General features: G+C 38.4%; 1 protein-coding gene across 3 annotated transcripts in view; it reads right to left on the reverse strand.

Annotated features, from left to right (window-relative positions):
* LOC145993870 (Fanconi anemia group A protein homolog) overlaps positions 1–21,606 on the reverse strand; it is a 119,073-nt gene that overhangs the window by 8,924 nt on the left and 88,543 nt on the right. For all 3 annotated transcript variants that reach the window (XM_083129736.1, XM_083129735.1, XM_083129734.1), the window contains exons 15-18: positions 16,752–16,946; positions 10,457–10,629; positions 5,404–5,509; positions 2,113–2,268 (exon numbers count right to left, since the gene is read on the reverse strand). In XM_083129736.1, the coding sequence (XP_082985862.1) occupies positions 2,113–2,268; positions 5,404–5,509; positions 10,457–10,629; positions 16,752–16,946 (630 nt within the window). The remainder of the gene's footprint in view (positions 1–2,112; positions 2,269–5,403; positions 5,510–10,456; positions 10,630–16,751; positions 16,947–21,606) is intronic.

A 21,606-nucleotide genomic window follows, 5' to 3' on the forward strand; every position in this document is an offset into this window, starting at 1 on the left:
CTATGTTCCAGTACTCACGAATAATAGCACAACCAACTTCCTAAAAACAAGTATTTTCATTTTCATTTTGCATGTTTACTTTCCCCCGTACATGTTGCAAACCCTTTATGATATTTTGTCCTTTCTCGTATATTAAGAATATTTATATGTTTTTACACATAATATTAATTTGTATTAGTCTTAACTACATCACACCAAGCACAATTGTGTCCATTAATTTGTGTATCCTTTGTGTATTTGTTTCAATCTTTTTTTAGTGTGTAGACGAGCCTTTGTTCTCAATTTTGTATTTGTTCTTTTGTGTCTTATGTTTCTTTCTTTCTTCTTTGTTATTGTACAAACATTTAGTATGCAGATGTATTTAGTATGTATATGTATCCATCGGGGTTAGGTGGTAGAATAGCCGCAGGCTGAACCTCGCCCTTTAATAAAGGAAAATTGAAATTAAAATTGAAATCTGTGTGCCATGTTCCCACGGTCCACATACATTCATTTTACTCCATTGAATAAAAATCTATATAAAATCGGTTTCGCAATGTGAATTGACAATGATAATAGATTTTAAAAACAGATACAAAGAGCTTCAAAACAAGACCAATATTTCTTTAAATTAGGCACACACAGGAGATGTACCACGTAGAAATTTTCAGCGAAAAATGCAGGCTCGACCAGGTCTCCAGCCTGGCTTCGCCTGATTTATCCCTGTTAATTGAAATTGCAGTAGCAATAGCAGAGAAGATTCCACACAGGTAAAACAGCGACTGCAAAAATCAGGCGGTAGCTCAGTGGTTAGAGCAATGGTATGGTATGCCACAGACCAGGGTTCAAGTTCTGGTCGAGCCTGCATTTTTCACTGACATTTCTATGCAAGACCAGTACTGTATTTGAAGGACTACCCAAATACTAGGAAAAAGTTGTTTAGCAAAATTGACAAGAATGGTTTTTGACATATTTTAAAAATCGTAACATTAAGAATTGTGTCTGCACCATACTAAAATTTCAGCATGATCAGAAAACCCATTTGTATTTATAGAATTCAAGAGAGCGATCATTTGCAAAATTAAAAAAAAAAAAAAACAGCACTTCTTTTGTTCTCACGATGATAAGAAATAGAAGTCATACTCGAAAAAAATTGATTAGCATAGATTAATGCAGAATTGAGCCAAATTTTGATGTAACTCGTTTTTATGTAGATCCATTGTGTAATTTTCAATTGGAGTCCAAACTCGAGTATCTATAATTTTTAATCCAACAGTAGTCAAATACGTAGTTTATACCTGAAACTGATTCATCTGTAAAATAAACTGTGATCATTTGCATTCTTCGTAATATTTAATTACTTTACTGTTACTATAAATTTAAAGGTTTTTATGATTGATACCTTGATAAAAATTTACAGAAATTGTAAAATATTACTGTACTAAGAATTTGTAAATTATTGCAAACTTCATGTAACTATATAAATGTACAAACTTCCCTTGGAAAGATGTTCAAATAACTCTAGCATCGTCTAGGTTATGTGTTAACAAATTTGATGTTTAAATAGAGCCTTTTATGTAAGCTCTAGGGACACTTTCCTCGTTGCCACAGAGTTGGTAACTCAGGGGACCAACTGGGAAGTGCTTTAGCCATTAACCTTATGGATGGATTTGGTGAAAACCAAGACAGGCATAATTTCCGAAAGGTTGAGTCCTCTGCATTGCCAAAAGACTGGGGTTAAATAGCTAATACTACTTGGTCTACAAACTCTATGCAGGTGAAAGTTTGTTAAAGTATTTGTGTATCATAGAAGCTTGAATAAAAGATTAAAAAGAGAACTAATAACATTTCATTCCAAAAAAATATATGTTAAAGAAATTCTGCCCAAAGGACCATGCAGGTGTTGGTCCTACCTTACCCTAGAAGCCACTCTGATAAGTTCAATTTCCGTTGGTTCACGGACCAATAAGAAGTCCCATAAGGCATTAGGTGCATGTCAACATTCAATGTAATTCCTAAACAATCAATCTATGCAAGAGGTATTACGAAATAAGGCTCAAATTATTGTCTCCCTCGCATTTTAATTGTACAAGCAATGCACCCAACCTCCCCAAAGATAAATGTCAAACTTACCAAGAATGAGAGCCTGTAGGAAGGACACTGCTGTAGCAACATGGAAAAGACATCTTCTTTGGTAAAATCTTCAGAAGTGGACATCATGCATACTGCAGATGTTAAATACTGTGTGAATGAAAACTGAAGGAATCCCTTTTCACAAAGTGTTTTGCTCTGAAACAAAAAGAAATGAAGAAGTTGATCTCAGAAGTTATTTATAAGACCAGAGTGAACTGAAACAGATTAAAATAACATATGAAAAAATTAACATATGACGCTCAGTCAATAAATAACGAGGCAGAGGATATTTCACAGTACTTACGTAACGATCATCAGAAGTATTGTCCGCCAGTCCGCCACTGTTTAGGCATTTATCCCATTGTCCAGTCGCAAAATGGCATGCTCGTAGAACTCCTTTGGCTGCTGTTAGAACCAATTGCGCACGTACTCCTTGACATCATCGTCCGATTGAAACCATTATCCCTGCAGTGCTTTTTTAAGCTCACCGAAGATGTGGAAGTCACACGGGGACAGATCTGGACTATAGGGAGGGGTGGCTCAGGACCTCCCACTTGAATTTTTTCAAACATTTCTTGGTTGCATTGGTTGTGTGTGGTTTAGTGTTGTCGTGCAATAGGACGACACCACGAGAAAGGTGACCAGGATGTTTCGATTCACTTGCCTTCCTGAGCTTCGTTAATGTTTCACAATACCGCTGGGCATTGACCGTAGCTCCATGCTCCAGGAAGTCAACAAGGAGCAGTCCCTTGCTATCGAAGAAGAATGAGAACATAACCTTGCTAGCAATAGTGTGGAGGTTCTTGAACCTTTTTGGTGGAGGGGAAACAAACATGGAATGACTGGACACGGCCGCTGCTCAGTTAACAGCCTTTGCGCAAACCTTGCCAGACATGTAACGCCATCTAGCGAGAAAACGGACGCGAATCAGTTTTGTCACACCTGCCCCTCCATTTCATGTGTCAACCCATTTCATGTGTCGACCCATTTCATGTGTCGATACTGCTAGAAACATTGGTGTCCCTACAGCTGCATGGCATTCGTCTGCTTATAATGGAAGAAAAGTAAAGTAAAGTGCTCCCCTGTGCTTAGCACCATGCCATGAAGGCATATAGGGGGGTGTGGGGGTAACGCCCCACACTTTCTTGATCCGGTCGTGAGTGAGGGTGATGTGATCAGCATCACGCCCCTGACCTCCTTTACCCCCTAGGGTTTCCCCCATGTACCCATGTTATTTGACGCTGGGTGAGCGCCGGGGCTGCTTCCAACGTTAGAAAAGTTCCCGGATTTGAACCGGCCGGGGAGTGAACCCGGGACCCTTAGCATGGTAGTCAGATGCGTTACCGACTGAGCCACCGCGGTCACGCATGGAAGTAATACTTATAATGGAAGTAAATGGAGTTTTCGCTGCAATGTCTGATTCTTTTACATGAAGCATTTCTATGAATGTGATAATTGCTATGATATTTGGCACAGTGGTCGCGAAGATATTAACGAACATTCTAGACAGTCGACCACATCCTGTTATCGTTATACTTTCAATACAGGAGAAAAAATACACGTGGAATGCTCTTGGTAACTAAATTTTATGAATTAGGTTCATTATTATCATCATCATCATTTCTTTTAAAGATATACACACTGAAGCAATTGTATTGTTGATATTTACTGTCTCTTTTCTTCTGCTTTAAACTAACCACAGCGATGATGATGATGATTGCATGAAACGACAAGGGGAAACCCACAAAACTTCCAAAGTGCCATTGACAAGAGTATAAGGAAACTTTCAGACGAATGGGACAAGCGACACGGGATGTTCACACTGATGTGACAAGTGACACAGACACTTCCAGACTGTAAAATAGCATTCATTGTGCATGAGGGTCCAAACAGCAAACGACACATTCATATGGCGTATTTGCATGCTACTTGTTACTTCAGTCGGAAAGCTTCTTAATGGAAGGGTGCTCAGACCAAACAGATGCCACACAGGGGGAGTTCCCAACTAAGTGACAAGCGACATGGTACCTTCAGTCTCTTAGCAAGGGTTTGTTGCTAATTGTGCGAAAAACAGATCTAGGCGACACGATAAATCGCACGTTACAACAACAGATCTAGGCGACACGATAAGAGACACATGTTGCTTTGTCGCTTACGTGTCACTCAAACTGGGCCATTTCCACAATAGCTTTGCAAAATGTTGCCGTGGTTTGTTGTTAGCGCATGCGCGATGCAATGATTGTCTTGCTTTAGGGAGATTGCGCACCAAAGCGACAAGCGGCACACGACATTTATTGCTTGAGGATTTCACCATCCGAAAGCTGGCCTCTGCTGTCTGTCATGCCGCTACGATGTGAAATGTTGCTCTTGATTGGCTCGTTTCCAAGTGACATGTGTTGCGTGTTGCTTCGGTATGAAAGTTGCCTTGGACCGAAGGACCCGTGTCACTTTGGTGTCAAATCCCCATATCGTTTGTTGCATGTCACTTTGGTCTAAAATCTCCTTGAGGAAACTGTGCAGTCAAGAGCTTTTGTCCCTACAGTTCAAAAGGCTGCATTGGTTGATTACCGACTGCTCACTTCCAAGCAACACTTGTGGTTTGTCGACTCGGTATGAAATATCTCTCAGGATACTATTTATATTCTAATAACATAGAAAAATAAACTCTAGTACACAATCCAACACCTGACGTCTGGAATCACATTGCGATGTTTCTTCTTGTGTTATGCATGCTATTTATTTATTAATTTTATTTTACTTTTCTTTCCAAATTAATGTCCTTTCATGACTGCAAATCACTCTAAAAATATAACTGTTTCCATCAATTCACTTACCGCCTTTCAAGACAAACAAATCTACATAATATATTCCAAAAACTAACTAAGCCACATTACTTTCATAAGAAAATTAGCAGCTGTACTGGTCGCACTGCCATCTATGCTGTCATCCATCTCGGGAACCAGTTTTTTGGGTCATTTTCCACACTACGTTATTCAAGGCACTGTAGCCTTACTGTGCATAAAGTGGACTTTAAAACAGTAACTCAATCAATCATGTAACATTGGCAATTTTATATTGGTTTTAAAACTTGTAGACATGCTACTCAATAGACTATATATGCACAATCATGGAAAAATTATAGCTGATTAAAATATGTCTAGTTGTAAACACTTATATTTTGGAGTACAACAAAGAGCACTGCATACTGAATTTGGAAATGAGACACAAATATGTATATCAGAAACATGAGAAAAGAAGAAAAAAAAGTGAATTCTTAATTCTTACACTTACCAAATGGTTATTGATTAACACAATAATTGCCTGTAAAACATCTAAGTTCAATCTTCCCATGAGTTTATTTGCAAGAAGCATCCAAGGAGGAAAATTTACGGCAATCCTGGAAAGAGAAGTTCAAACTTTTTATAACAGCTGTCCAATTTAGTCATTGAAATCTAATTTGTTCTATATTTCTTCCTACAAATGGTCCATTACAGAATTCCGAATTCCTTATGAAAAGTTGCTAATTATGCACACCCTGATGGCACCTGTTTCTCTCCACTACCTTGGTGTCTGAACACATAGTGATCAACTCAAAATCTCACCACCAGCTGGGTATGCATGTTTTCTTGCGAGCATCTTTTTATCAATTTCATCTAATCATCATTCATCCTCACCAACAAAATTAGCCAGAAGCGATGCTAAACAATACAAATACTGTATAAGTGTTTCTCTTTGATTTTTGATTTTTCAAATAATTAATATATTTCTTCTTGTATGTATATATTGCTTGCACTGTAGAATTATTTTTCTTGTAGTTTACAGATGTTACAAACATATAAACATGCTTTTTGATGTAATGTTTCACAAGAACATGTACTCTCTTCATCAGACATTTATATGTGGTGTGATCAATGTTACAGTTACAGCAATAGGAAAAATAATAAAAAAAACAATGACTCTTGTCAATAATATTACATTGTTGGAATATAATGACTCAACTGTGTAACGGGCCTCCCCAATGACTGAATGGTAACATTGTTGTCTTGCAATCAAGTGGTCCCAGGTTCAATACCCAGTGGAGGCACATTGCAGTGGTTTGAATCTCACTTTAAACTGTAGGTCCAGTGCTGAATAGCCTATCTGTGCATAAAGTGGATTTAAAACAAGAATTAAAAAACTTCAACTGTGTGCAACCATATGCCAACTGAAGGTCTTATCAAATTTCAATTATGGATGCAGAATGTCATCAGGAATTCCAAACCATTCATCTTTCCTACAAAGTTTCTTTGAGCTCTTCGATTGGATAAAATTTGAAAGATGGCAGCTTACCCCCAATTGTGAAAAAGAAAATTCCATAGTGCGTCTACATTGCCATTCTTGAACACAAACAAATTATATTATATATTTCCTTGTCAAAAGGGTTAGTAGTTTTTGTTGTGTAAGGTGCTGCCACCTAGGCAATCAAAGCTGCACTATGTCAGTGCCTTGGGACAGTACGTCCTCCGACCCACACCGGTATACCTCGCTTATCTTTTGCTCTGGCTAGCACGACTAACACTACATGGTGGCAGCGGTGGGATCCACATTCGGTCTGCAAAAACCATTGCTTGGTCGAAATGCAGTCACTGCTTTGGAAATGGTGAATGTAAATAATCTGCAAAAAGACCTACGATCTTTCACAAAAGTTGATATTAATTCACCAGAATATTGTAAATTGTTTCAAAACATTGGAGAATTTAAGAAAACAGTTTCTATTACTATGAAACCTAATGCAAAACCATATGTACAGGTTGTACCAAGAGTAGTACCCATACCAATGTTGAAAAAATTAGAAGTAGAGATTAACCGTTTGAAAAAACTGAAAATAATTGAACCAGTAGAAGTAGTAACAGACTGGGTTAGTCCTATTGTGTGTGTGCCTAAAGGTAATGAGGTTAGACTATGTTGTGATTATACAAAGTTAAATGAGTGGGTGTTAAGGCCACATTTCCCTATGCCAAAAGTAGAATCAACTCTTGCACAATTAAAGGGATTTAAATGCCTCGTTTTATCAAGTAAAATTAGATGAAAACAGTCAACTGTTAACTACCTTCATTTGTCCATTTGGAAGATTTAAATTTTTGCGTATGCCATTTGGGATTTCTTGTGCTCCGGAGTGTTTCACAACACAAATTTCCATGTTATTGCTAGGTGAAAAAAATGTAATTTTTCATGTAGATGACATATTGTGCTTTGGGAGTACTATAGAAGAACATGATGAAGCTCTTAAAAGAGTCTTAAATAAACTGAAAGCAGAAGGTATTACTATTAACAAAAGCAAAAGTATCTTTGGTGTAACTAAAGTTAAGTATTTGGGTCATATCCTGTCTGAGAAAGGTATTTCGATAGACCCGGAGAGGGTAAAATCTATTGTAAACATGGAAAGACCTACTTGCAAATCAGAGCTTCAAACATACTTGGGTATGGTTAACTATGCAGGAAAATTTATTCCAAATAAATCAGATATTTTAGCACCTTTAACTGGTTTGCTTAAAGATGGTGTAGAATTTAATTGGGGTGCGGAACAAGAATGTAGTTACAAAATGCTACAGCAAGCTCTAACTACAACCCCAACCTTAGCATATTTTGATCCTAGTAAACAGTGCATTGTTAGTGCAGATTCATCTTTATATGGCATAGGTGCTGTGTTATTTCAATTGAAAGGTGCAAAAAGAGAAATCGTTGCTTATGTTTCTAGAAAATTAACACCTACAGAACAAAGGTATGCACAGATTGAAAAGGAAGCTTTAGCTTTAACGTGGGCTATGGAAAAATTTTCAGAATATGTTTCAGGTCTAAAAGTGAATTTGGAAACTGATCATAAACCATTAATTCAGATATTGGGTTCTAAGAACATTGATGAGTTAACTCCAAGATTGCAAAGATTTAGAATAAGGTTAATGAGGTATGACTATACAGTTAATTATGTACCATTTTTAAGGGAAAGTTTACCTGATGGACCGTGGCAACAGGTGGGAGTAGATTTGCTTAAATGTAAAGGTGTATGGTACCTTACTGCCACAGATTACTATTCAAAGTTTTTTGAGATATTTCCGTTGAAACAAATGACTGAAGATGTGATAATCACAAAATTGAAGCAAATGTTTGCTAGATATGGTGTTTGTAATGTAATTAGATCTGATAATGGACCACAGTTTCAGTACAAATTTCGCTGTTTTGCTAAGGGGTATAACTTTATTCATCAGACAGGTTCCCCATATCATAGTCAGTCTCAAGGACAAGTAGAAGCTACTGTTAAAATTGCTAAACATTTGTTAATGAAGAATGATGACATATATAAAGGTTTGCTTGCCTATAGAAATACTCCATTAGTGAATGGTTATTCTCCTGCAGAATTGTTTCTGAACAGGAAATTAAGATCAGATTTACCGATGTTACCTGTAAAATTACTACCTAAAGTGTTGAATCGTAGCCAAATTTTGTACAAGAATAAGAATTTAAAGAAGAAACAAGCTGAGAATTACAACAAAAGGCACAGAGTTAGAAATTTAAGAGACCTAAAGGTAGGTGAGAGGATCTGGGTCAAGGATTTAAAACAATATGGTACAGTTAAAACTAAATTGAAATATCCTAGATCATACTTAATACAAACGAATACAGGTACTCATCGTCGAAACAGACGGCTCCTCATCCCTGCTCCTCAGGTAATGGACAGGGATGATATTACATTTCCTGAAAGGGCTCAGCCCAGAGTAAATCCAACTACACCAGGACGAGATAATAATAAAGAAAATAAGTTAGAAGCTGAAAGTTCGGTGTATATGCATCCTCGAAGGGAAAGAAACCCTCCAGGATGGATGAAGGATTACGTAGGTTAAGATATTATTTGATATTATTCGTTCTTTGTTAATAGTTGTGGATAAAATAGTTAAATGTGTAATTTTTATGCTTTGGTTAAAACATTACTGTTCTTCAATTTGAGTTAAGAGACAGAAACTTTGTTTAAACTGTTTTGTAATAAGATGTAAGATTTATGTAGCATATGTAAACAAACATAGCTTCAATAAAGAAGGGGGATGTTGTGTAAGGTGCTGCCACCTAGGCAATCAAAGCTGCACTATGCCAGTGCCTTGGGACAGTAAGTCCTCTGACCCACACCGGTATACCTCGCTTATCTCTTGCTCTGGCTAGCACGACTAACACTACAGTTTTGACCTAGTTTCTCTATTTTATATTCTACTTGATAACTAAAATTTTTTTCCCATAATTTAACAATACAACAAGAAAAATTTTCATAGCACTGTTCGTGTTTGATATAAAAGTTTCAAAACATTTACAATCCTCAAGAGTAGAAATGAATAATCTGAAAATTGATCATGGAAAACTGCGGCAGTGAGATTAACATTAAAAACAACAAAAAAGGAAGTAAAGCTCTAGAAATATTTTATGAAAAATATGAATGGTTATTTGGTAACAAATTAAGAATTAAACTTGGCAATTTACTTCAAAACTGAGATGGCACCAGCAAACATGCCTGCCAAGATGATTGTCAAGGACAGTCAGTTAAAGTGGCAGTCAGTACAGTTTCAGTTATTTAGTTAGAAATTTCATGAAGATGAAGAGATTTTTCTTGGGTTATCAAACAGGCTAAAGTCAATGAGAAGATTCTCGGATTCAACTTTTAGAGATTTAAGTACAACAGGCATAATCATGCTAATTTTGTGTAGATATAGTTTCTGCAGGAAGGATACTGTTATTTGATTTCTAATCAGTCTTTACAAATATGTGAAAAATTCATATTCACTACATTTACAATGTTATTTTGCATTCCTGTCTTTTCCAGGGCAGTGAATTTAAATTTGAATTTTTGGGTGCATCAGCACTTAAAGGCTATTTTGCACCCGTCATGTTATACCGTGTCCAGCCCCTTACCTTAACTAAATTAACTGTAATGTCGTTTACTAACATATTAAAACATTCCGACTTCGGTTAAAAGCTGAGGCTGTAAAGGGGCACTCAGTACACCTACGGACAAAACACAGATGCCAGAGCCTCGTAAGTCTGCAAAATGCAGTCCAGGATGTACTATGTGGAAGTCAGGCTGAAAATTGGGTGTCCTATGTGGAAGGATCACCCCTTACACCCCAACCAGAGAAGTGAAAAAAATAACTTGGGAGGAGGAGGGGTATTCTTTCAGATTACATACTTCCTTGTTGAATCTTTACTTCAACCTCAGAAATACAGAAAAACTATCAAAAAAGAGAGAAACCTTGAATTTTGTGGTAAACAGACTATTTTCTTCAAAATAAAACTACTAGCAATCCAGAAAAAAACATTTGCCTACCTAAAGAAATCTTCATCAGTAGTTCTGACTGCCAGTGGAGCATTACCATGTTGTGAGTGGATGTCCTGCCACTGTTTCAACAGCCATGGGGGGAAAGCTTCATGACCCTGAAGTTCCCTGTATGTCACAAGACGTTGCACAGCAAGCAAAAACTCTGGTCCATAGAAAGTTTCCTTCAGAGAAAAATTAAAATTAAATGTAACAAAAGGTGCACATGAGTTGAAATTCCAACTCAATTTACCACTATAGATTGAGGAATATTAAATAATTCTCTGAATGTTAGTGACAATTTCTTCAACAGCATGCAATGTTTATTGTCTAGTGCTTTTACCTAGGCTTATCCTAACACTACATTTGGAGAGAGTACCTCTTCTCTCATCTTCAGGTGGACAAATCTCTTCTTGTCGGTGGTGGGAATCGAACCTAAGACAGATACTAGTACAAATCTGGTACACTAAAAAACTACTCCTCAGCACCAAAACATTGGTATCAATATCAGATCAGCCCTACTTTATAATAATTAACAAGAAGATAGAATTTTGCACTAAATCACAAGCTATTTATAGAAATATTTGCAGTTTTTACTGATCAACAGATAAACTTGGCTGATATGAATGGAGTCTGGCCATCTGTCCCATCCTTCACTTTTAAGTGAAACTTTACACAACACAGTTATAATCTAGACTCATATGCTACCATTTGTAACAATTATGAAAGACATTCCATGGCTAAAGGCCAGAAGGTTTAACCTGGCATGGCTCCCACCAAAAACTTCTCTGTCTGTCGTCTGCAGGGTGATGTTGAAATTGATTTTGGGACAAGCAAGCAGTCATTTGGCATCTGCAGGGTGCTGTTGCCATTGATTTTGAAGCAAGCGAACAGTCATTTGGGAGTGCAAGCACAGACCTCTCAATCACCAGAACATTCACATATATGACAATGTGGCAACAATGGACTCAGATTCGCCACGCGAAGGAAACAGCAACCCCTGGCAGGCAGAGGACAAAGCATGTGCTGTCTCCAAGGCTTCTGCCAATGGATGAAAACACCCACGCGATGCACGGGAAAGTCAGCTATACGACACACAGTTTTAGAAGTGATATCGGGCAGAGCTACGGAGAGGGTGTCCTTGGCGACCAGACAATGGCAGGAGTGCAACGTTGTACAATTAAGAAACTGCGGTGCGCAAGTAAAACGCCGTGCTCTGAATTTTTCTTGCACACAAGAAGTTTTCATAAAACTCGCCACTTTCAGGTTCATTACAAGATGGGGCACAACATTTTGAACCTGACTGTCCAAGTCCCATGAATTTCCGTCGCCTACAGCTGGAGTTATCGTATGTTGAAGAAACACGGGAAACAACACGTCTCTACACATACACACAATGACCCTTTCATTTTCCTTCCGTATTCAGTCTGTTTTTTCGTTGCTACCATGTTGACCCCGCTGAGTTGCTGTGTCTTGGTAAAGCTATGGGTGTTAAATTCGACTGAATACGCACAATGACCCTTCATTGTCATGGGCGTTCACAAACATTGCGAGTCAGTTGTCAGTTTGATTTCAGCATTTTCGTAACAAGGGCGGTGTAAGATAATTTTACTCATACGCCCTGAAGAACAATTGTGAGAGAATTCAATACAGCCCTTATTGATTGATTGATTTGATTTATTTTACTTCGCTTTTCTGGCACTTATGGCTAATTGCGAAGATGAGGATGGGTGATGATATCATGAAATTGATGAAGGGACACTTGCAAACACCTAAGCCCGTACCGGGATTCGTACACGGCACCCCTGGCGTTGTAGCGCACTGTGCAACACAGCCCTTATGTTCGATATTTGTGCAATAGTGTGTGTTCCGTGAGTGTTATTTAATAATGTTGTGCTGGCCCCCATGGTGGAGTGGTTAGCATGTCACGCTACGATGCCAGGGGTCCCGGATTCGAATCCTGGCCTGGACATGGATGCTTATGAATCTCCATTCATCAATTTCATTATATCATCACCCATTCCCATCTTCGCAATTAGCCAAAAGTGACAGCGAAGCGAAGTAAAATAAAGCAAAACAAATCAAATTAATAATGTCGCTCTCAAAACCTAGTACTATACTGGATCCGCCCTTAGAAGGAACTGTACTGTAAACAAATGCACGTGTATGAATACAGTGTTGCCAACCAATAACTGCAGAATATAGCGAAAAGCGAATTCTCACAGTGTGTAGGGTTCTACATTATATTGTAGAAATGCTTTTTATGGATAATCAACATAATCACAATGTGGACATGTCATACCCTATTTGTTGCTAGTTTTCATAGAATAAAAAATACAAATTTTCCTCCTCACGTCCCTCACAAGAAAAGCCATTTTTTGAATGGCCAGTTCTTTCCGAGTGTTATCTTTGTATATCCGTAGGTTTATTAAATATATATGTGTAGTATAAACATATTCACATAACTAGTTTTGGATACATTTTTAGAGTTTTCCAAATTTCACGCAAATTGGACAAAAATTGTAAGAGAATTTGAAAAAAAATCCAATATCGTGGATCTGCGATTTTCTTTTTTTATGCTATCAAAAAATGAAGTAGACCCTGTCTTGCAATGGACGTAGAGAATAGATGTGCAAAATTTCGACTAATTTACTCAAAAATCGTAAGAGGTATGACGAATCGAAAATTACCAACGAAATGGATGTTCAGCCACTATATTTCTTCCATTTTTCAACATTTTGAAAATCTAGCATCATATTTGCAAACAGCGACGTAGAGAACGTTCGAATAGGAGCATCTGCAACAATACCACAAGGATTAATACTGCTGTTAAAGAAAATAAATAAACAAACGAAAAATAGGTCACTTCCGTGTCTATTTTTCAATGAAGTCAAATAAGTATGATACTACTGTGCAAATATCTGAAAGCCATTATTGTCACCAATGCAGGACCAAAAAGTTCAAAACAGCTAATTTTAGCAAAAGAATATGCGGATTGGCAACACTTCTCGTTGAGTCTGCTTGAACAACAGACCCTGCCACGCGCAACAAAATATAGTCCACTTTCTAACTTGCAATAATAGAACATTCCTTCAATACAATTGTAATTTTCGTACTCTAGAATTATCATAACCAATATTTAGTATGTAAATGAACTCCAGGTTGGCATAAATACACAAGACGTGACAATTTTTACTCTGGGTACAACACGCATGCGTAAAGGCTGGGCAGGTGGGAGGGAATTTCAATTTGTGCGAGATGGATGTTCGCGTTGGCTACGTTAAACACTTCAGCGGGAAACCGTTGAAAAGCGGCGAGAAACAAATTGTATTGAATGTGTTCGCAAAGTTTTGCGAGAAATATCCCACTATGGTTATCCAGGACGTGATGAAATTGACATCTGAGTTTACTGGTGTGTCTGTTGAGAGTGTAAAATCTGCGCGCAGTGAGGTTCTAAATAAGGGCATTTTAACAACACCAGGGAAAATGCGTCAACGTCAAAAGCCTGTGTTACAAGTTCAGTGTGATGAGTTTGCGAGGATCCGTCGTAAGGTTCATCACTTTTTGGATAGGAACGAAGCGGCAACAATAAATAAAGTGTTGGTGAGTGTGAATAGTGATCCGGATCTGCCGAACCTTAAGAAAACAAGTTTCCACACACTTCTGAAAGAAATCAGCTTCGAGTTTGTGCAACGCAACAGAAAAAATATTATTGTTGACCGAGAAGACATATTGTTGTGGCGCCGGAACTACCTGAGGAAAATACGCGAATACAGGCGGGAGGGGCGAAAGTTGTATTTCCTTGATGAAACGTGGGTAAATGAAGGTCATACTGTTTCTAAGGTGTGGGTAGATTCTGCCGTAAAATCTAAAAAACAGGCTTTCCTCTCAGGATTAACCACAGGGCTAAGAAACCCGACCGGCAAAGGCAGATGCCTTATTGTATTGCATATTGGAGAAAGAAGAGGAACGCTTCTGGGAATCAGATTACATGTGCGACACGGTTGTTGACCGACCGACTTGTTATCAATCCAGCTGATAGCAGTAGCCGCGGCACCAGCAGTGAAGGGGAGGAATCTATGGAAGGAATCGACTTTCTATCTGACTCTGCTTAGGCAAGTAAAACACTTTTATATCTTCAAATTAAATTCTTAAGAACAGAAGTTCAGCTTATCTTGTGAATAGTTATGGTTTTCCTTTTTATTTAATTTCTCGTAGCTTGTAACATTGCTTTCGCGCCAACTTTCTCTCACACGTGGTGGAAGCAGAAGAAGCTTTACGGTCATCCAATCGCTGAAGCCTGGCGGAGTAATACCTTTGCCCTTGTGTTTACAGTGCAGTCCCTTCTAAGCGCGGAAAAGGTATAGTAGTACAGGCACCAAGGGTAAAATATTATGTTCACAAGACAGAAATCTTATTTTTAAAGTGTTTTCTTATTTCAAGGAATTGGCGTCGGAAGAAATGCATGTTGAAACATTGTTTTCTCATAGTCGAGAACTTACGGTTAAAGCGTGTGGTGTATGTGTGCATACTGTGTTGCATATTATAAAACAGGGTAAAATATATACCACAGAAATCGGTGAACCCCTATTCAAATCTATTGGGAAACATGCCAGAAAACAGAAATGAGAGCGATGAGGATGACCTTGCAGTTCTCCTACAATAAATACGTACCTTCAAACTTCTTCCAGGTACGGGTTCTTCTTATATGCTGCAGTGATAGATAGTAGAATTCTTCACTATATATTTCATTGCACTCAAATATCACGTGCATGCATTATATATAAAAAGCTGAATATTGGACAACGAATTCTATGTTTCCCTTCCGCTAGCAGTTGGTTTGGCAACAGCACCACATCACTGGCTGCGTATTGGCTGAACTCATGTTGCTTCTAAAAGCGTACGCCATATAGCAGAAGGAAATCTATGGGTGGGGCTAGTTTAAACCTTCTAGCCTTTAGCATGGTATTTTCTCAGCCTTAATGTTTTTCAAAACATTCCATTTAGGTTTATCAAAAAGGCCTGGATTTTTATGTACCCAAAACATGAAAATATGTACACAGATATGTAAAAATGAGAGCTGAGTCAATACCACTTTGAACCAATACTCATACCAATTCTGATACTTTTATCAATTCCCACCAATACAAATCCTTCAAAATTGTAACAATTAAAAGTTGTTCAAAATAATGTTTCATATTAGTGGGTTTGTATTAAACTACAATTATAGGCATTGATTTGCCAGTTTTGTTTCAAAATATTTAAGAATTACATAAGAATATTATAATACCTCTTACGTAATTACAAAATACAGTTCTTCCACAAAATATTAATGCAAAATAAATGAAAGCATTGAATTTTGCACAATTTCCAGGATAATTTGAACCTGCAAAAGTGTTGTGCAGTATTTTTGCGTAATGCCAAAAAAGTATTGACCGGTATCAGAAAAACAAAATCTAAATGACACCTTACAATACAGATACTACTGATAGCAGCTGATACCAACTATAACACCATTAAGACTTGTTTCCATGATATGAAAAACTTAATATGCTGACCAAGGCAGAAATTTATTTTATTATAAAACATAAACTAAACGTAACATTTCAACCTTCTAGCAAGGTCTTCTTCAGACTCTGCACCAAGTACAAATGTAACAAGGTATAAAACAGGACAATATATATACACAAAAATTACTCCCCTCCAGACTATTAGAAAGTTGTTTTCCTGGAACATTCTAGCAGGTGGTCTTCCCTTGTCAACTGTACTTTCACCTGACAGGGGATATAGCTAAACATGTTTTATAATAAAATAAATTTCTACCCTGGTCAGCATATTGAGTTTTTCTGATACAGATACGTCAGCATCGGTACACATGGAGCCTTGATTATTGCGGTGTGATTTTTTATGGCTTATGAAGTGAAAGAAATGTGATGGACCTACCACAATCATATAAAAGTTACTGAATTTTTTAAGAAATTATATTTTGAATGCTCGTCTCACAAATATTTTTAAAGTTCCATGCAGACCGGAGAAATGGTGCAAAATACTGAATTTTATGTAAAAATATGTACAGTAAAAGGTAAATATGTACAGTAAAAGGTAAATCTGTAATACACCTTAAAATATGTAATATAAAATTCATTTTTGCTCGGCTGTATACAGAAAAATGTAATTACATAAAAAATCGAAGCCCTACTCATCATGCATAACCTTGCAAATCATTAATTGAAGGCTATGTAAAAAAAGGAACTCTGTCAAAACAATTGATAGTACTTATTAGTATATCCTAGGAATTTTTACTTACTTGTTTCAACAACCTGTTGAGCATTAAGGTCACAATGGAGCTAACTGGAAAGCCATATTTATCCTTGCTTTGAACCTGAAGGAAATCAGCTGTTAATGTGTTAAAGATGTACTCCTGCCTTCTGTATGAAGATGTGAATATATCTTCGCTCCCTATGATACAAAACTCCCAATCCAGCCATTCTTCAACACTGACCTGAAAGAATAGCCATAAAAAATTAGTGATCTAAAAAAAATACTAAAAAATATATTATACCTAGCAGTTTAAAATATCAGCTTGAGCTTGAATTTTTGTTTTATGTAGAGATAAGCTAATCAGGACTGGCCCTACAGTTGAAAGTGGGATCCGAACCACTACGTGTCTCCACCAGGTATCGAACCCAGAAACCCTTGATTGCGAGGGGACAAAATTACCATTATTAGTCCATATAATCCTTATAATAATAAAACTTTATTATATTGCTTATATACTGACATAGATTAAATGCATAAGTTTTACTTACAATTTTCAATAATAATGGTGGCTCAATCTTAAATACGCATGTGTGTTACGATTTAACATAAACAAAATGTTATTATTTATATTCATCATCATCATCTTCTGAATAGATGTCATCATTAATTGATTTTCACATGTGGGCATCTGCATTTGTCAGTGCAATTGATGTTATTTAGACAAAAGACACAGTTTGTAGTTTCTAATGAATTGGTTGCTTGATTGATTTGGTGTTTCAATTCCACATTTTGCACAGTACGCCTAATTGGGATTGAACCTACAGTTTAAAGTGGGATCCGAACCACTATGTGCCTCCACCGGGTATCAAACCTGGGACCCCTTGATTACAAGGCGGTGACGCTACCACTGCACCATCGGGGAGACAGTTTCTAATGGAGTTGCAAGCTAATAGATCTAACAGAGATTAAGCGGGTGACTGACCAGCTCCTCTGCTCCATCGTGGTTTTTTTTTTTTTTTTTTTTTTTTCCCCCACTTGATCTTGGTGTACGTGGATAATTCAGAAGACATCTCTTGCTTATAGCGGATTTGGATGTTAAACATGTTTCTTGAAAGTTGATAAATGTCTGTCTTACCCTTCTTTACACAGAATAGATGACATATCATGTCATTCACACAATGTACAGAAGATTTTGGATCATACAGTAAGCACGAGAACTACAGATTGCTCATTACTATTACACTGAGATCCCATTGATCTCCGAGGGTGAAAAAATATTTCCTGTGTTTGTCTGTTGGCAGGAAGGATGCACTTACGTTTCCTTTTCCTGTAAATGCATATGGCGACTTATTATATCTCGACAAACATTTTTAATAAGAAATGAAGCTATTTTCTTAATGTCAAGAACCCACATGGGTATTTTAGTACTATATTTCAGAAACAATTTAACCATGATTCTTTCATGGAATCTCAAACACACAATACACACATCCGTGTCATCTGAGCCTCTCATTACCGCTTCATAACCCTCATTAGCAGCGACAATATTCACCAACAAATTACCATCTCTTCTTATTTACTGTTGAGATTGAGAACTTTGGGGCTCCCTTCAGATGTGATGTTCCATCTTTATCTCCACAATTCCCGAAGTGTTTTATTCAAAAGATTTACAAAATGCTCTGGTTTCCTATATTCATTAACATGAAATGCAATTAGAATTGTTTTATTCATTACGTGACTTAGGACTTTCCTTCACTTTCTTACAATCTGGGACGATGAGATGCTCTGTGACTGATGCCCGATTATCCGTTTGGTGTTCTTTATAGACGTCTCATTGTACGTATCAGACAGACATCAATTCTTGGACTAGTATTTCCTTCTGGAAAGCAATGGACAAAGCAGATAGATCTCTTCTTCCTCTTCTTTTACTCTCTGAATAAGAGTCATATCATCAATCGCCATGGCTGAATTTCCAGATATTTCCTCAGGGGAATAACATTTTTCTGCAAGTATATGTCTAATGCTCATGATAATGATTCTAAGAGAAAGCCATTTGAAGATTCCAATTCTGTGCTGTCTCAATAATTCGACCAAATAGTGTCTTGTCTGATAATTGACCAGCCACAACTATCCACCGGCTTCTTCTTGGATCAAGAGAGGAACAGAAAGAACTAGACGAAAACCATGTACAGCCGATGTTTATGCAACTGAAAGAACATTCAGAGAACGCATAGAGTAGAGTATGGATTAGTACAGGTAACAGAAAGACCCTAGAGTCGCATGAACCAATGGTCACATGATCTGTGTCACTATAGAGCAATGTGTGCACCAAAAGAACAGCTCAGAAACGAACATGGTCACAGCAGTAACTCACCCCTAGTATGGTGTGTGATCTCGAACGGCGAACACCGCTGCACATCTGTGTGACATGGTTTCGATGAGGTGATCGATGAGAGCTTGGAGGATTCCTCGCCACTCTTCACTTTGGGCAATTTCAGCTCTGGAAGAGTTGAGGGAGGTGCCATCCTACCTCGAATGCGTCTGCCAAGTGCATCCCATACATTCTCTTAGGGATTTAAGTCCAGTAATCACAGTGGCCACTCCATACTCAGTTTTCCATCGTCATCTGGCACGTTGTGCACTAACAGAACTCTGTGAGGACGAGCATTGTAGCCGATGAAAAGGAAACGATTACCTATTGCATCTGCACCCGGCATGGCAAGAGGTCAGGTTCTCAGCTCCATATCTAAGGGCCGTCAAACTGCCATTTTGGAGCACAAAACTCGGCAAATCACACATCTACATTTCTGTTGTGACCTGATTTTCTGTAGGGGCCTCCTCGATGGCAGATATGCCTTTAGCCAGGCAAGTTGTCTGTACCACTGGGAGGGACGGGTTCTAATATGATTTTTTGGTAAGGTTGGGATGCCTAGAGATGGAAAATGTGTTATAGCATATCATTACTCTTAGCCTTCTGTGTGTTATCACTCCACTCCCTAGGTAACCTTGATGTAAATGGAAAGTTTTGATAATTTTTAATATTTTGACTTTTACTATTGGAAATGACAATTACAGTAATTCTGATCTAAATTAATAATAATAATGATAATAATTAAGATTATAATAATTACACTAATTAAAATATGTTAATATTTTAATAATTTAATTGACTAGTTGGATGATATTTAACACAATTACTGGAGTCAATGGGCTATTTACCCATCATTAATGCTGATATCTCCGAATTAACAACTGAAGTGCGCAGCTATGAAAATCACAGTAGCAGTCCAAGGACAGTGTAAGAGTTCATTGAAGAATGTTGGCAAGTGGAACAATGCCTCTAAGGTGCAATTTGTCCTCCTCCGTAGTCGAGCGGGTTAAGGCGTTCACTCGTCTTGAGATCGTTCGCTGCGGGACGGCGTAGGTTCGAATCCGGCTCTGGTTGGAATTTATTCGGCCTACGTATAGGGCCGGTGGCAACCTACCATCGTGAGGAAATTGGGAAGCTCCGAGTGAGTGAGCGTAACCCGATCAAGAAGACCTACAACAACGGCTGGGGGTTCGTCGGGCTGATCACCCGTCACCCCTATACTGGTCTAAGACCTCCACGCTATAACAGGTGACGGAGGAACAGTGTGGGAGGGAGACCAGCAGTCGGTAGGTAAGCCAAGGCCCTTCAAGGGCTGTAGCGCTGTGGGTTTAGTTTTAGGTGCAATTTACCTGAATCAACGGCGTGGAGAGCCATAGGAAGCATGGAAGCTGGACAGACAGCGGGAGATATCTCTAGCCCTTGGAGTGTCTCAAAATGCCATTTTCTCGCCTGTAGATTCTGTTCCAAACAACGGGAAATGTGCAACGAAGGCAAGGTCAAGGCCGTCTGCCAGCAACAACACCAAGAGACAACGGATACCTCTTGTTAAGAACCAATTGGAACAGATGACAGGATGCAATGAAACTATAACATGTCATTCTCGCAGCAATAGGGTGCAGGTGTCATCTCAAACTGTCTGCAATCACCTTCTTAAAGATGGCCTCTATGCATATAGACTCATAGTGTGTGTTCCATCACCGTACAGCTTTCAATCCGTAGAAACGTGGCTGAGGAACATCACAATTGGGGCCACAATGAATGGGGTTGAGCGGCGTTCTCCGATGAGTCGCAATTCGGCCCCAAGCCTTACAATAGACGTGCCTAATCTGAAGGGATTGTGGAACATGCTATAATCCTGTTTTTGTTCAAGAAACATTCTAAAATGGAAGTGGTGGAATGATTTTGTGGGTTGGAATCATAATTGTGGGACGTACGGACCTCCACGTCATCCAAAAAGCAGTTTGACGGCCCTTAGATATGGAGCTGAGAACCTGACCTCTTGCCATGCCGGGTGCAGATGCAATAGGTAATCGTTTCCTTTTCATCGGCTATAATGCTCGTCCTCACAGAGTTCTGTTAGTGCACAACGTGCCAGATGATGATGGAAAACTGAGTATGGAGTGGCCACTGTGATTACTGGACTTAAATCCCTAAGAGAATGTATGGGATGCACTTGGCAGACGCATTCGAGGTAGGATGGCACCTCCCTCAACTCTTCCAGAGCTGAAATTGCCCAAAGTGAAGAGTGGCGAGGAATCCTCCAAGCTCTCATCGATCACCTCATCGAAACCATGTCACACAGATGTGCAGCGGTGTTCGCCGTTCGAGATCACACACCATACTAGGGGTGAGTTACTGCTGTGACCATGTTCGTTTCTGAGCTGTTCTTTTGGTGCACACATTGCTCTATAGTGACACAGATCATGTGACCATTGGTTCATGCGACTCTAGGGTCTTTCTGTTACCTGTACTAATCCATACTCTACTCTATGCGTTCTCTGAATGTTCTTTCAGTTGCATAAACATCGGC

Source organism: Lepisma saccharinum, chromosome 10 (assembly GCF_977018435.1).
Source record: "Lepisma saccharinum chromosome 10, izLepSacc3.1, whole genome shotgun sequence".
Lineage (NCBI taxonomy): Eukaryota > Metazoa > Arthropoda > Insecta > Zygentoma > Lepismatidae > Lepisma > Lepisma saccharinum.